The sequence below is a fragment of the Diabrotica virgifera genome, chromosome 1 (assembly GCF_917563875.1).
Source record: "Diabrotica virgifera virgifera chromosome 1, PGI_DIABVI_V3a".
Taxonomy (NCBI): Eukaryota; Metazoa; Arthropoda; class Insecta; order Coleoptera; family Chrysomelidae; genus Diabrotica; species Diabrotica virgifera.
The window spans coordinates 255234210-255248965 of record NC_065443.1 but is presented as its reverse complement, the minus strand read 5'-3'; the positions used below and the strand labels follow the sequence as shown (position 1 = coordinate 255248965).

Below are 14756 nucleotides of genomic sequence, written 5' to 3'. Positions count from 1 at the left end.
TCCACATTCTCTATTTCATTTGTTGATAAATATTACCGTATAATAATAAAAAGGGATCTCTCTTAGGTTTTGCCGATTATCTTCATAAAACTGTTTTTTTTTTATTAAGTGGATAGGCGCAAACCTTCGGCTTCAATGTTATTTAAATGCATTCAATTTTTTCGAATCCTTAAAAAACTAATAAATATTTTTAAAAAATTTAAACGCATAATGAAAAATTACATTATTACTGAGGGCCGAAAGTCCCATAAAATAAATAAAAGGTTTCTTTTGAATGAGATATTTGAAATTAAAAATCACACTCAATTTAATTTTCTCTTTTTTTTTTCACCCCTGTAACTTATTAAAATAAACATTCTAGAAGTTTTCGTTGATTTTCGGCCCTCAAACGTAAGCTTTCGTTCTGCGTTTAAATTTTTCAAAAATACTTATTAGTTTTCTCAGTCGAAAAAAATGAATGCAGTGAAATAGCATTAAAGCCGAAAGGGTGCGCCCATCTACTTAATAACTAATATAGAAACGTTAGATTAGTTATTTGTAAAAGAATCATTACTTACCGCCAATGAACAGTTAAAAATCAATCAAATATTATTATTATACAGGGTGTTTCATTAATAATTGTCCATATAGTAACTGGAGAAACCTTAGCACAAAATACAAAGATTTAAGCTAAAACACTTAATAAAATGTGGTTCCTTACTGAGTTACAGGGTGTTATAACTAAAAATTTAAAAATTTATTTTTGCTCAGCATTTTAAAACTATTCGACGTATCCCTTTCATACTTGGCAGGAAGTATAGATACTGTACAAACTACTAAATTATCTTAAAAAGACGTTTCTCTCTATTACCAGAGGCGTACGACGGGGGAAAGTGAATGGTTGACCCTTTCCAAATTCTACGCCACTGGCGGAATTGCTATTTTATTTCAATTTTTGGATTCTTTAATACTTTATATGAAAATAATATATTCTTCATTCGTAACGATAAAGTCATCAGTTTTCGAGATCTTTGAAGTTAAAAATGAAACGAGACGGTTATTTTGATTAATGTATTGTGTCGCTTCATTTTTAATTTCAAATATCTCTAAAACTAATCATTTTATCGTTACGAATGAAGATTATATTATCTACATAAAAAGTATTAAAAAATCAAAAAAATTACACTAAAATAGCAATTTCGTCAGTGGCGTAGAATTTGGGAAAGGCCAACCAACCATTATTCCCTGTCGTACGCCTCTGGTAGTTGCTAGAAACGTTTATTTATCTTAATTTAGTAGGGTGTACAGTCCTACACTTTCTGCCAAGCGTGATAAGGATACGCCAAATAGTTTTAAAGTACTGGGTAGAAATAATTTTTAAATTTTAATCATAATGAATCATATCATAAATTATTCAAAATAACTGTGCCGTTTCATATTTAACTTCAAACATCTCGAAAACTACTGACTTTATCGTTACCAATGAGGAGTATATTATTTACGTGGAAAGTATTGGAGAATCTAAAAATGGCACTAAAATAGTAATTCCACCAGTGGCGTAGAATTTGAGAAGGGTCAACCATTCACTATCCCCTGTCGTACGCCTCTGGTACTAGCTAGAAACGTTTGTTTCTCAAAAATTAATAGGGTGTATAAGTAGTCGCACTTTCTGCCAAGTATGAAAAGGTTTTTAAAATTTTAGATAAAACACCCTGTAACTCAGTAAGGAACCACATTTTATTTAAGTGTTTTAGGTTAATTCTTCGTATTTTGTGCTAAGGTTTCTCCAGTTACTATATGGACAATTATTAATGAAACACCCTGTATATCTTCTCCTTCTTTCTCGAAACTCCTTATGCCTCTCAGGGGCGTCGGAGGTTTTATTCATCCTCTATCCATATCTTCCATTTCTTGCGGTCCTTTGCTAACTCTTTCATTTGTTGATGTGTTTTTCCTTTTTCCTGTCCAATATCTATAATCTGATCGATCCATCTCTTCCTTGGCCTCCCTTTCCTTCTTTGTTACACCCTGTATATAAGTTATAAAATGTACATACCTAACAACTTTTACTCTTCTTAAACTTGGAATTCCTGTTATTTTTTTTACAACTTAACCGTATTTAGACAGCTTCTTGAATTCCAATTAATCTTAAACGGGCTCCACACTCTCGGCGAAGTTACTTCGCCAAAGTTGACCGAAGTCCAAAGTGCCTCTCTACACACTCGTTCTACTTCGCGAGGAACACATTCAAGCGGTGCGATACCGACAAAGATCCCTTTGACTTGGACGCGCCAGACCGACAGATTTCGGAAGTAGAACGAAGTTAGGCAAAGTTACACAAGGTGGCCGTCTACATTCTCGTACTTGTTGAACCTCGATCGACTTCGGCGAGAGTGTGGACGGCGTTTTACATATTCTATACTAATTTCTTGATTTAATCTATGTGCAATATAATATGCTCTCTGTGCTTTCGTAAACAATATATTCGTACAATGCTTGATAACGCAAACAATATAATATTTATAATGGAGCTATCCCTCGCTAATCTCAAGATAACCGCGAATCATCGCCTGGTCCTGTCCACTCAGCAAAACCGAAAACATCCAAAAATACTTAACGAACTTTTCCCAGAAACACATATCTAAACAAAATATTATATACAATTGCTAAGTCGTTTTTTGTTAAAGTATGTGTCTATATTATTATCCGAATAAAACCTACTCATGACTCAATTGAATGTCTTAATTTTAACCGTCATGAAATACAGGGTGCGTATAAAACAGAAAACTGGAATTAATGCAATATTATTCAAATGGCTCGAACACTATGTATGGAAATAAAATATTTTTGAAATGTTTTGTTAATATCATTCGATTAGAAATTAAAACAAAATTTTTTGTTACATCTAAAATTGTTTGTGAAAAAAAAAACTTATTTGACTGGCCTCGAGAGGCCGCGGCCTCTCGGTGATTGCACCGATTCATTTATATGGCCAGCACGCCACTGTCTGGGCAGCATTGTGGCTGACGATGGCAAAATAGACGCGAAAACAATAAGTAGAGAGAATAAATATACACGATTATACTAAATAAGTAATACAACAATACTTAGATACAAAGATGTAAAAATGTAAGACAAGAGATAACTGGACAACTCAGAAAAATATTAATCGAAAACCAACGCGATCGAAATGAGACATTTGAGAAAAATTTGTGAAGAAACAAAATCGGACAGGATAAAAAATGAAGATATCTGATAAAGCAGAAAAATCTTAGTGAAAACGGTATTTACTTGTAGAAGGTTTTGTTTTTCTGGAAAGTGTGTTTTTTCACCAGCTTTTCAATGAGCTTACTGACAAGCGTGTGAGATAGAAAAGTTAAAATTATTATACATGTTTATAAGTTAAAAAGTTTTTCAAACTGTGTTTGAATAACAAATTTAATAAAGTGTTAAAGGTTTTTAATACACTCTAAAAACTAAGCCTCAAAGAATCGATGACGATTTATAAAATGCCTCTATTCTCTATTTTAGAGTCACTGGGCAAGTACAGTTGTTTAAATAATAGCTCTCTGGGAAAAACAAATTGAATTAAATACTTATGTTATAAACTGTTTTGATCGATTAATTTAAAATTTAGCGGAATTTAATAACCCATTAACATTAATAAACGTCAAATACGGTTGCATCTAAAATAGCTCCAGAAAAAATTAATTTTTTAGTAGTTTAACTTAAATTAATTTTATAGTGGTTTTAATTATCATTGATAAGAAGTTTCAGTCCTATGGGTTAAACAGCCTAGGCTTCTTTTCACGGTGTTTAACTTTTGTGTGAACAGTTTAAAATTTGGCCATGGTTAAACGTACCTAAATATTGACATTCAGCTCGCAGTTTTTGTGACAATTAAAACATTTAAATTTCATCGTGGGTAAAAACATTTACATATTGTAGAATAGTGATACAAAAGTGAAAATATTCTCCCCAGATGGGGGAGAATATAAAAAAGACGCCAGTGTGCGAACTAAATACTGCTGAAGTTATTAGTGATAGTAATCAAGACATGGATACAGGAACTATCACCACAAATTCTTCTGCTACAAGGGAGGTAAAACTTTTTAATATTAATTGTAATAGTTACGACTTTCAAAATTGTTGTGTTTATGTTGAGAAGACCAATGATCAGAATATTTCCCGTTTGCATCCAATGGTTGTTGCAGATATTTTACATCAAAAATTAAAGATTAATAATATTAAGCAAATTAAAAGTATAGGAAGAAACCGTGTTAAAGTAATCCTCAAATCTATTTTGGATGCAAACAATTTAGTCAATAATAGTCACTTAAAGGACGATAATTTAAAAGCGTACATTCCAAATCACCTCTTGGAAATCAAAGGACTGATACGCGATGTTGATACCAAATATAATATTGACTATTTGAAAAAATATATGAGCTCTAGTTCACCAATTATTGATATTAAAAGAATGCACAGGAAAGTAGAAAAGGATGGAAATACAGAATACGTCCCTAGACGTAATGTTATAATTACTTTTGAAGGCAATTGTTTGCCAAACTATGTTGTGATAAATTATGTATTTTTCCAAGTGGAAAAATTGTTGGGTAAAGTGACGCAATGTTATAAATGCCTCAAATATGGACATATTTCTAGACAGTGTAAAGGTACACAGGAATACTGTATACAATGTGGACAAATTAAAAATGACATACATACATGTGATGAAACAAAAAAGTATTGCATACACTGTAAAACTGATAAGCATATATCGATCTCTAAAAACTGTCCTTTTTTCGAACATCAAAAAAAAATAAAAAATATCATGATTGAACATAAAATCTCATATTTGGAGGCAAAAAATTTGAGTGACTCATCATTTTCTGGTCTTATTTCTAATAACAGATTTGAAATATTGTCAAATTCAGACAAAGAATTTCCAAAATTAACTAACTCCTCTGAAGTTAGTACATCTCCTTATTTCAAGCCATTGAGGCCTCACCTACAGAAACCCAAAAGTTTTAGCCAACCAAGCTGTAGTACATCAAGCACTGAGTATAGTGCAAATAAAAAAAGAAAAGTATCATCTCCAACTTCCGAAGATCCTACACCATATCTCATCCCTTTCAGATTTGGACCGTCTCAACCTTTACCTCCCTTAAATAAGGAAAGTTTTCCTAATACAGACAATGATAAAAATAAGTTAGTAGATTCCTTAGTACTTCTTTTCTCAAGTTTTATTCAAAATATTAATTGTTTAGAAGAGGCAAAATCACTTGACATGAATTTGCTAGCCAAAGGTATTAATAATGTTCTAGATAATATTTTAAAAAATAACTCATCTAATGACGAACAAATCTAAACTCAAAATAATACAATGGAATGCTCGATCAGCTGTTGCTAACAAAAACAGCCTTATTAACTTTTTAATAACCGAAGATATTGACATAGCTTTAATAAGTGAAACTTGGTTTAAACGGGATGTTGTATATATTTATAGAGGTTATAATGTGATACGCGAAGATCGCGATGACGGCTATTCTGGAGTTGCTATTTTAATTAAAACTGGTATTCCTTTTGAGCGCATAACAATTAAAAAAATTATATTCAAGACTTGCTTGCTTGTGGTATTAAAATCAACTATAAACAAAGTTATTTAAGTTTACTCTCTGTATATAGGTGCCCAAAAACTAAAACCAAAACCGAAGATTGGGATAAGTTATTTTCTCAACTAAAACACCCTTGTATCATTGGAGGAGATATGAATGCACATAATTCTTTGTGGGGCTCATATAAAAATGATAATATAGGCCATCAAATTGTGGAGACAATTCAGAATTTAGATTATGTAGTAATGAATAATGGACAACCAACTTGCCAAACGAGTCCAGGAAACTCAGATTCCATGATTGATGTCACGTTTTGCTCACCATCCCTTTTTGATAAAACTTCGTGGTCTGTAGATCTTGATACCTTGGGATCAAATCATTTCGTTATAAAGGTTGTGATCGATGTCTTGGGAACTAATGCTAATACCATTTATCCCAGTACTAAGTGGAACATTAAAAAAGCAAATTGGTCATTATACTCTCAGCTTGTTGATACCTTATTAAACGAAAAACCTCACACATCCTTAAATACCCAAGAAAAATATAATTTCCTTATTGACTGTATTAATGAAGCTTCTAAACAATCTATTTCTGAATATAAACCATTTAAATGCAAACGGACTCCCCCTCCGTGGTGGGATTCGGAATGTGATCAATCCGTTGCAGAAAGAAAGAAGGCTGTTCAGTTCCATGAACAAAGAAGTGAAAGCTGGCAACGACGCGAAATATTTGTGATGTTTTTCGACCGTCTGAAGTGCGCGCTTCGTGTGAGACAAGAAAAAAAGAGAGAACAACTAAGACTTTTCGATGCGGTAGCATCAAACGTAATTCTGTAATAATTTTTGTAATTATTGGTTTAATAAAAATACAGTCCGCTAAATCAATTATTTGTACTACAAAAGAAGAGATGAGAGAAAATAATCAGGTATTTGTATACCCATTCATTGGTCCTTCGAGCCGGATTTAAACTTGTGAAATCAGTGACTTGTACACCTGTGAGATAGCCGCATTTTTGCCGCCAAGAAGCCGTATAAAAATTGCCGTATTATCATTAATCAGGGGGTAAGTCCATCCTTTTACACATTTACGTTCCTAAATTTGCCTTATGATAGCAACAATTTGAACCAATATAACAATATAAATCGATGTTATTGATTTTTTGCACGTTAAACGTAAAGATTGGCATTCATCTTTGATTTCGTTGCATGCATATTATAAAATATATTAAATAGAAAAGCATTACGTTATTTTAAACTCTGTCATACAAATTGCATATAGAATCTTATGAAGTTATTGTGGATTATTATTGCAGGTATTTAATATTTGTTTGATATAATAATTTTGCATAGCATTATCGGATCTATTTTAATACGCGTGAGCGCAGAGCGATTCATACGCCGTTCATTCATTCGAGGCCACGCTGGAGAAAAGTTGACGAGTGATTGCGACGTTGCACGTTTGTGCACAAAAAATAAAAACTTAGGAAATCTGGTTGATTCATTTTGCCGGTAATAATTCTTAATTAATTTGAGATTATTTGAATAAAATAAATAAATATAATATAAAAATATAAAATAAAAGCAAATAAAAACTATTCATACATTAGTTTAGTTGTTCGATATATACAAATAATACATTTTATATAAAAAATGGCTGACGATCAAATTAAGTCACTAAAATCACAAAGAGCAAATTTAAAAGGTCAGATAACTAGGTTCAGTAATTATCTAACAAGTAATAAAGACAAGCTGGATCAGTATGAGCTAATGGCTAGGCTCGAAAAGGTTGAAGAGACGTTAAGCAAATTTGATATATGTCAGTCAGCTTTAGAGTCCTTGGTGGACAATGAAGATCACAATAGTGAGAGAGATAGTTTTGAATCGGCATATTATGCAGCTGTTTCAAAAGCTCGTTCGATTTTGGGTGGCTCCATAGCTAGCGGTTCACACCTTTCATCAGAATCGTCTCAAATGTCTGATCCAATTGTAAATATTAAGTTACCTCCCCTCAGTTTAGTTCAATTTGACGGAAACCTGGAAAAATTTATGCAGTTTTATGATTCATTTAACAATATTATTCATACTAATAAAAATCTGTCAGCCATTCAAAAGTTTTATTACCTTTCTTCTTCATTAAAAGGAGAAGCGCTACAAACAATTCAATCCTTGCAGGTCAGCGATGCAAACTACTCTGTAGCTTGGGACCTTATATGCCAGAGATATAAGAATTCGCGCTTAATTATAAATAGCCACATAAAGGCTCTATTCGAAATTCCTTCTCTAAATAAAGAATCCAGGGAGGACTTAAGAAATCTCTTAGATACTTTACAAAAAAATATTCGTGCCTTGGAAAATCTTAAGCAGTCCGTTAAGGAATGGGACTCTATAATTATTTTCCTCGTGTCATCCAAGCTAGACAATAAAACAAGAAAGGAGTGGGAATTATCTTTATCAGATGTAACCACATTGCCTTCTTATGAGGAATTCATTAAATTTCTTTCTACCCGTTGTCAGGCTTTGGAAATGTTAGAATTCAAATCAGATACTACTAACGAAAGCTCTCGCGAAGTTAGAAAGTCAAAAAATAGGTCTTATACCCATGTTTCTCAACAGAATAATAGAATATGTAGTTTTTGCAAAGGATCTCATTTAATATATTATTGTCAAGGTTTCTTAAAACTTACTGTTGACAATCGGATAAAGGAAATTAGAAAATTGAGACTTTGCACTAAATGCTTACGAGCAGGTCATGCTAACAAGGATTGTAGAAGTGAAGATTGTCGCAAATGCAACAGGAATCACAACATGTTGCTACACTTAGAAAAATCGACCAATCAAAATAATCCGTCGACGAGCACTGAAGTTGGAGAAGAAACTTCAAGTGATAGACAGGTAAATCTGTTTTCTTCAAGTTTAGAAAATAAGGATGAGTTGTATTTTCCAACTAATGAAACAGTACTAGCGAGTAGTGACTCAAGTTCATATATTTTACTCTCTACTGCGAATATTTATATTCAAGATAAAAGTGGATGCTTTGTAAAATGCAGAGCTCTTCTAGATTCCGCAAGTCAATCAAACTACATGACTTATAATTGTCTGACAAAACTAGGTCTTAATAAATCTAACGTAGATATTTCTACGTCCGGTATAAGTAAAAAGTTGGTAAGAATAAACCATTCAACTAAAGCTAAAATATATTCAATGAACAAGTCATTTCATGCAGATCTTAGTTTTTTGGCGTTAGAAAAAATAACGGACAACTTGCCGGGTATATCTTTTAACAGGGAGGCCATCAACTTTCCTAAAAATATTCAACTTGCAGACACTGACTTTAATCAATCTAAACCTATTGAGGTATTGTTAGGTGCTAGTATATTTTGGTCACTAATGTGTGTTGGCCAGATAAAATGTGGCAAGAACATGCCTGTGCTCCAGAAGACGCATCTTGGCTGGATACTCTCCGGACCTATAAGTTTATTTAATTCTTGTAATAATATATGCAATCTAAACATAAAAAATCTTGATATTCAAGAAAAGCTAGAAAAATTCTGGAAGCTTGAGGAATGTCCGACTACTACTCGGCTATCCCAAGAAGAATTAGAGTGCGAAGAGCACTTCAAACAAACTACTTCTAGAGGTAGTGACGGCAAATTCATTGTCAGTCTGCCTATCAAGGCAACATTAAACAAAATGGGTGAATCCAAAGATGGCGCAATACGTCGATTGTATAGTATTGAAAAACGCCTATCTAAAAATGAAAAATTAAAAGATCAATATCATTCCTTTATGAAGGAGTATATTAAATTAGGTCATATGTCCTTAATTAATGAGAATGACGAAATGTCTAACATAAAATATTATATGCCACATCATTGTGTAATTAAAGAGTCAAGCCTAACGACGAAGTGTCGCGTGGTTTTTGACGCATCTGCTAAAACTTCTACCGGTTTATCGCTGAATGATGTCTTGAAAACTGGTCCGAATATACAAGATGAACTTTTTTCTATTCTTCTTAGATTTCGTTGTCACAACTACGTATTTACGGGTGACATCGAAAAAATGTACCGTATGGTAAACATAAAGGAATCCGAACGCGATTTGCAACGTATTGTTTGGAGATTTAATCCTGACGAGGAAATTAAGCAGTTTAGACTTAATACTATCACGTATGGCACTGCTCCTGCGTCATTTATTGCAACTAGAGTATTGCATCAAATTGCACAAATTAATTCGAAGCAATATCCCGAAGAGAGTCGTATAATTTTAAGGGACTTCTATGTGGATGATTTAATCACTGGGGCCTCTACGATTGAGGAAGCCCAGAAATTTAAATGTAACATCTCAGCCATGCTGTCAGATGCGGGTTTTATACTCCGTAAATGGGCGTCTAATGACCAGAAAATTTTGGAAGGTGATAACGATATAAATTTACCACAGTACTTCATTACAGACGACAAAACAGTAAAAACCTTGGGTTTGATTTGGGATTCCAATAACGATGAATTAGGTTATTCGGTAAATTTTAGCGAGCGTATACATAAGCGAGTTACTAAAAGATTTATTTTATCTACAATCGCGCAAATATTTGATCCATTAGGGTTAATAGGTCCAGTATGCATACGTGCCAAACTAATTCTACAGCAACTGTGGAAGGAAAAAATTGATTGGGATCAAACTGTTCCAGCTGATTTGTTCTCATCGTTTATTAATTTCTATAAACAGCTGTCGGATATTGATAAAATTTCTATACCAAGGCAGGTAAGCATGGTGGACGCAGTTGAATTTACATTACATGCCTTCTCGGATGCCTCTATTGCAGGCTACGGTGTATGTATATATTTGGTCTCAAAAACCGATAATGAATCCTATTATTCTCGAATTCTATGCTCAAAATCCAGAGTCGCGCCGCTCAGAAGTATATCCTTATCGCGACTCGAATTATGTGGAGCTGTACTGGCAGCTACGCTAACGAAAAAGGTGATAGATACCTTAAACGTGAAGTTATCCTCCACGTATTTGTGGACTGATTCCACAATTGTGCTTGCTTGGATTTCCATGCAACCTAGTGATCTAAAAACATTTGTATCCAATCGTGTTTCTATTATACAAGAGTTGACAGAGGCATCGCAATGGGGTCACGTGCGTTCTCCAGAAAATCCCGCTGATATTGTTTCACGTGGAATGAGCCCAATGGAATTAACCTCGTCGCAGTTATGGTGGCATGGTCCCGATTGGCTGGGAACGTCCCATTTAAGATGGTCTCGTCAGAATAAAGTTTATACTGAAGACATTCCAGAAAGACGGAAAAATAAAACGTTAAATTTTTTAACTATAAATGAATTCGATTTGTTGGAACGCTATTCCTCATACTTAAAGCTATTGCGAGTTACGGGCTACTGTCTTAGATTTAGGTACAACGCTCAGAATCGCGAGTCTAGATTAACGGGTCCTCTAACAATTGCCGAGTTAGATAGGGCATTAAATGCGTTAATAATGTTGGCACAGAGACAAGATTTTTCCAAGGAGATCGACGCGTTAAATTCCGGTAATGTATTGCCTAAGAAAAGTAGAATATTATCCTTGGATCCTTTTTTAGAAGGTAATTTAATAAGAGTGGGCGGCAGATTAAAAAACTCTGACCTACCCTACAGCCAAAAATTTCCCTTGTTATTGTCCGACAAAAACAATTTCACTAAGCTATTGATCAGATATCAACATCAAAAGATGTTACATGCTGGTCCTCAGGCAGTTTTATGCAGTCTGAGGGAGCAATTTTGGCTCTTAAACAGCAGAACCGTGGTAAGAGGCATAATAAGAAAGTGTTTAATCTGTTATAAGTCAAATCCACGCCTAATGGCTCCAAAAATGGGAGACCTTCCGTCTTCCCGAGTAACATATTCTCATCCCTTTAGTAGGGTTGGATTAGATTTTGCCGGTCCCTTTATGATAAAGGACGGTAAATTGCGCTCTAAAAAATTAGTAAAGGCATATTTATGCGTATTCGTATGCTTCACGACCAAGGCCACTCACTTTGAGTTAGTAGGAGACCTCTCCTATACGACGTTTTTGGACGCCTTAAAGCGTTTCATTTCGCGACGGGGTCTGCCTAGCGACATTTTCTCTGATAATGCTACTAACTTTGTTGGTGCTGCAAATAATCTTAAGATGGTGTACCAAGCAATTTATGATTCCACAAATAACACACAAGTTAAATCATTTTTAGCCGAAAATAAAATAGAATGGCACTTTATACCTCCTCGAGCCCCTCATTTTGGTGGTCTCTGGGAGGCTTGCGTAAAATCTTGTAAATTTCATCTTAAGCGAATAATTGGGGATGCTCATCTGACATTTGAACAGTTGTATACAGTATTGGTTCAGATTGAAGCGATTCTTAATTCCCGTCCATTAATCCCTTTATCCCAAAATCCTGATGATTTAGGAGTCTTAACACCAGCCCACTTCCTAATAGGACGAACCCTAACCAGTTTCCCTCAAAGACAACTTGATGATGTACCGGCAAACAGGCTAAAAGTTCATGAAAGACTTCAACAATTGACCTGTCATTTTTGGAAGCGGTGGCATCGAGAGTATCTGCAGTCTCTTCAAGCTAGAAGTAAATGGAAATCTTCAACTGGCGAGTTAAAGCCAGGTGCCATGGTGTTGCTAAAAGAAGATAATGTCTCCCCATACCAGTGGCCGATTGGCCGCGTTATTGAGGTGCATCCTGGCAAGGACAAAATAGTTCGTGTGGTGACTATAAAGACTACAAGGGGCTCAGTGAAGAGAGCGTTTAGTAAGGTGTGTCCTCTACCTATTGACTAGCTGCCACACTGATCAGTATATCTGTTGAATCCCTCCAGCGGCAGTTCAACGGGGGCGGCATGTTCAGTTCCATGAACAAAGAAGTGAAAGCTGGCAACGACGCGAAATATTTGTGATGTTTTTCGACCGTCTGAAGTGCGCGCTTCGTGTGAGACAAGAAAAAAAGAGAGAACAACTAAGACTTTTCGATGCGGTAGCATCAAACGTAATTCTGTAATAATTTTTGTAATTATTGGTTTAATAAAAATACAGTCCGCTAAATCAATTATTTGTACTACAAAAGAAGAGATGAGAGAAAATAATCAGGTATTTGTATACCCATTCAAAGGCATTAATAAACTATAAAAACAATTCTTCTCCTGAAAATTTTTGTAAATGCAAAGAAGTAAATGCTCGTGTCAAAAAATTCCTGAAATTAAAGGCCAAACAAAGTTGGGTTGCATGGTGTTCAAAATTAAATAAACAAACTCCATCTAGTCTTATTTGGAATCAAGCAAGAAAAATGAATAGGAAAAAAGTTAATTTTTCATTACCTCTAAGTAATTCATGGGTAGACGATTTTTTCGATAAAATAGCTCCACCTTACGTAAATAACCAGTTAGATGTTATTAATTCTAAAACGCTTCCATCTGATCAGAATCATTTTCTCCTTACACCTTTTTCGAGAACTGAATTAGAATTTGCCCTTGACAATCGCGTTAGTACCTCACCAGGATACGATGCAATCAAATATCCTATGATACAACATTTACCAGATAACGCAAAACAATTACTTTTAAATATATTTGACCAGATAATTATTGAAGGCAACAGCATAATAGATTTTAAGCGTATTATAGTCGTTCCTATTCCCAAACCGGGGAAAGACCCTAAATTAGCTGAAGCTTACCGACCGATATCATTATTATCATGTATATTGAAGACTCTCGAACGGATGGTTAAGATTAGGTTGGATTGGTGGCTAAGGGATCAAAATCCTTTACCCGCTAACCAACATGGTTTTAAAAAAGGTTATGGAACTTTAGATTCCTTAACAACTCTTGTTGTAGACATTCAGAACAGTTTTTCCAGGAACAGTTATGTGCCCGCTTTATTTTTAGACATCGAAGGTGCTTATGACTCTGTCTCTCTTTCAATTCTCCAAGAAAAAATGATTACATTTTTTAATATTCCATCACAGTTTGCTTCTAACATTGTAAACCTGTATAAAAATAGAATAATTTATTTAAAAAATAATCATACTCTTATAGGCCCTAGACATAATAATAAAGGATTACCTCAGGGCTCCGTTTTGAGCCCTATTTTATTTAACATTTACACAGCAGATCTACACAACATCACTATTAACAATATTGCATTTAATGTTGTACAATATGCTGACGATTTCTGTTTGTACACAGAACACAAGAAATATCAGCAATCCATTGAAAACTTGAATAGTGTCTATGGTCTCCATAAAAAATAGTTTATTGAAAATGGTTTTGAATTATCATGCAGTAAATCACAAGTTTGTTTATTTACCAGACATAACTTTCCTAATATTAGCACAATCACCTTAGGTGGGCATAAATTTTCTTTTAAAAATAAAATTAAATATCTTGGAATGATACTCGACCAAAAATTGACCTGGAAGTTACATATTGACGACATGTTGAACAGGTGTAATAAGGGAATAAACTTTCTTAAATCAATTAATAGAACTTGGTGGGGATCGGATGTTGAAGTAAGTTTATTATTTTATAAAGCTTACATACGATCTATTTTCGATTACGGCAGTGTTTTGTATGGATCAGCAAGTAATGCACTACTAAACAAAATCAACGTTTTACAGAATTCAGCCTTACGAATATGTCTAGGAGCTATGAGATCCACTCCAGTACAAGCTTTATATTTGGAAGCCTTGGAACCTCCTTTAAATCTAAGTCGAAGTTTTTTGTCCAAAAAATATTTAATGAAAGTATACTTAATTAACCCTCTTCTATACCAAAAAATAGTGACTTTAAGTTGCCATGATCTAACCAATAAATATTGGCAAAAAAAGAAATCTCCCTTACTGTGTGAAGCTTATAATCAAAATATAGTACTCTTAAAAAATATAGATAAAACGAACGACTTATTCAAAAACTACGCGTACTCTTCTTTCTTTTCTCCTACAGATATTATTGTACCAAATTATAGTGAAAACATATATTTAAATAAAAATATTCTTTTATCCATAACGAATAGTTACAATGAGTCAATAGCTCTATATACAGATGCGTCTAAATCTGCAGATGGAACTGGATGCGCCTTTTTTATACCATCGGGACATATAGAAAAGAAATTCAAACTGAAACCG

At 34.0% G+C, this 14756-nt stretch overlaps 1 protein-coding gene across 1 annotated transcript; it reads left to right on the top strand.

Annotated features, from left to right (window-relative positions):
* The first annotated feature begins 7246 nt into the window (after window positions 1–7246).
* Window positions 7247–12534, top strand: LOC126893329 (uncharacterized). The gene is made up of 3 exons (XM_050663387.1): window positions 7247–9253; window positions 9833–10111; window positions 12457–12534. Exons 1-3 carry the CDS (start codon window positions 7247–7249, stop codon window positions 12532–12534), a joined length of 2364 nt encoding a protein of 787 aa, XP_050519344.1.
* The last annotated feature ends 2222 nt before the right edge of the window (window positions 12535–14756 follow it).

Bases quoted from the DNA above. Each gene is read 5' to 3' on its own strand.
- LOC126893329 (XM_050663387.1), top strand. From the start codon at position 7,247: ATGGCTGACGATCAAATTAAGTCACTAAAATCACAAAGAGCAAATTTA. The intron at 9,254-9,832 runs GTCAGTCTGCCT...ATTAATTCGAAG, and splicing joins GTAGTGACGGCAAATTCATT to CAATATCCCGAAGAGAGTCG. The intron at 10,112-12,456 runs GTAAATTTTAGC...GAATCCCTCCAG, and splicing joins ACGATGAATTAGGTTATTCG to CGGCAGTTCAACGGGGGCGG.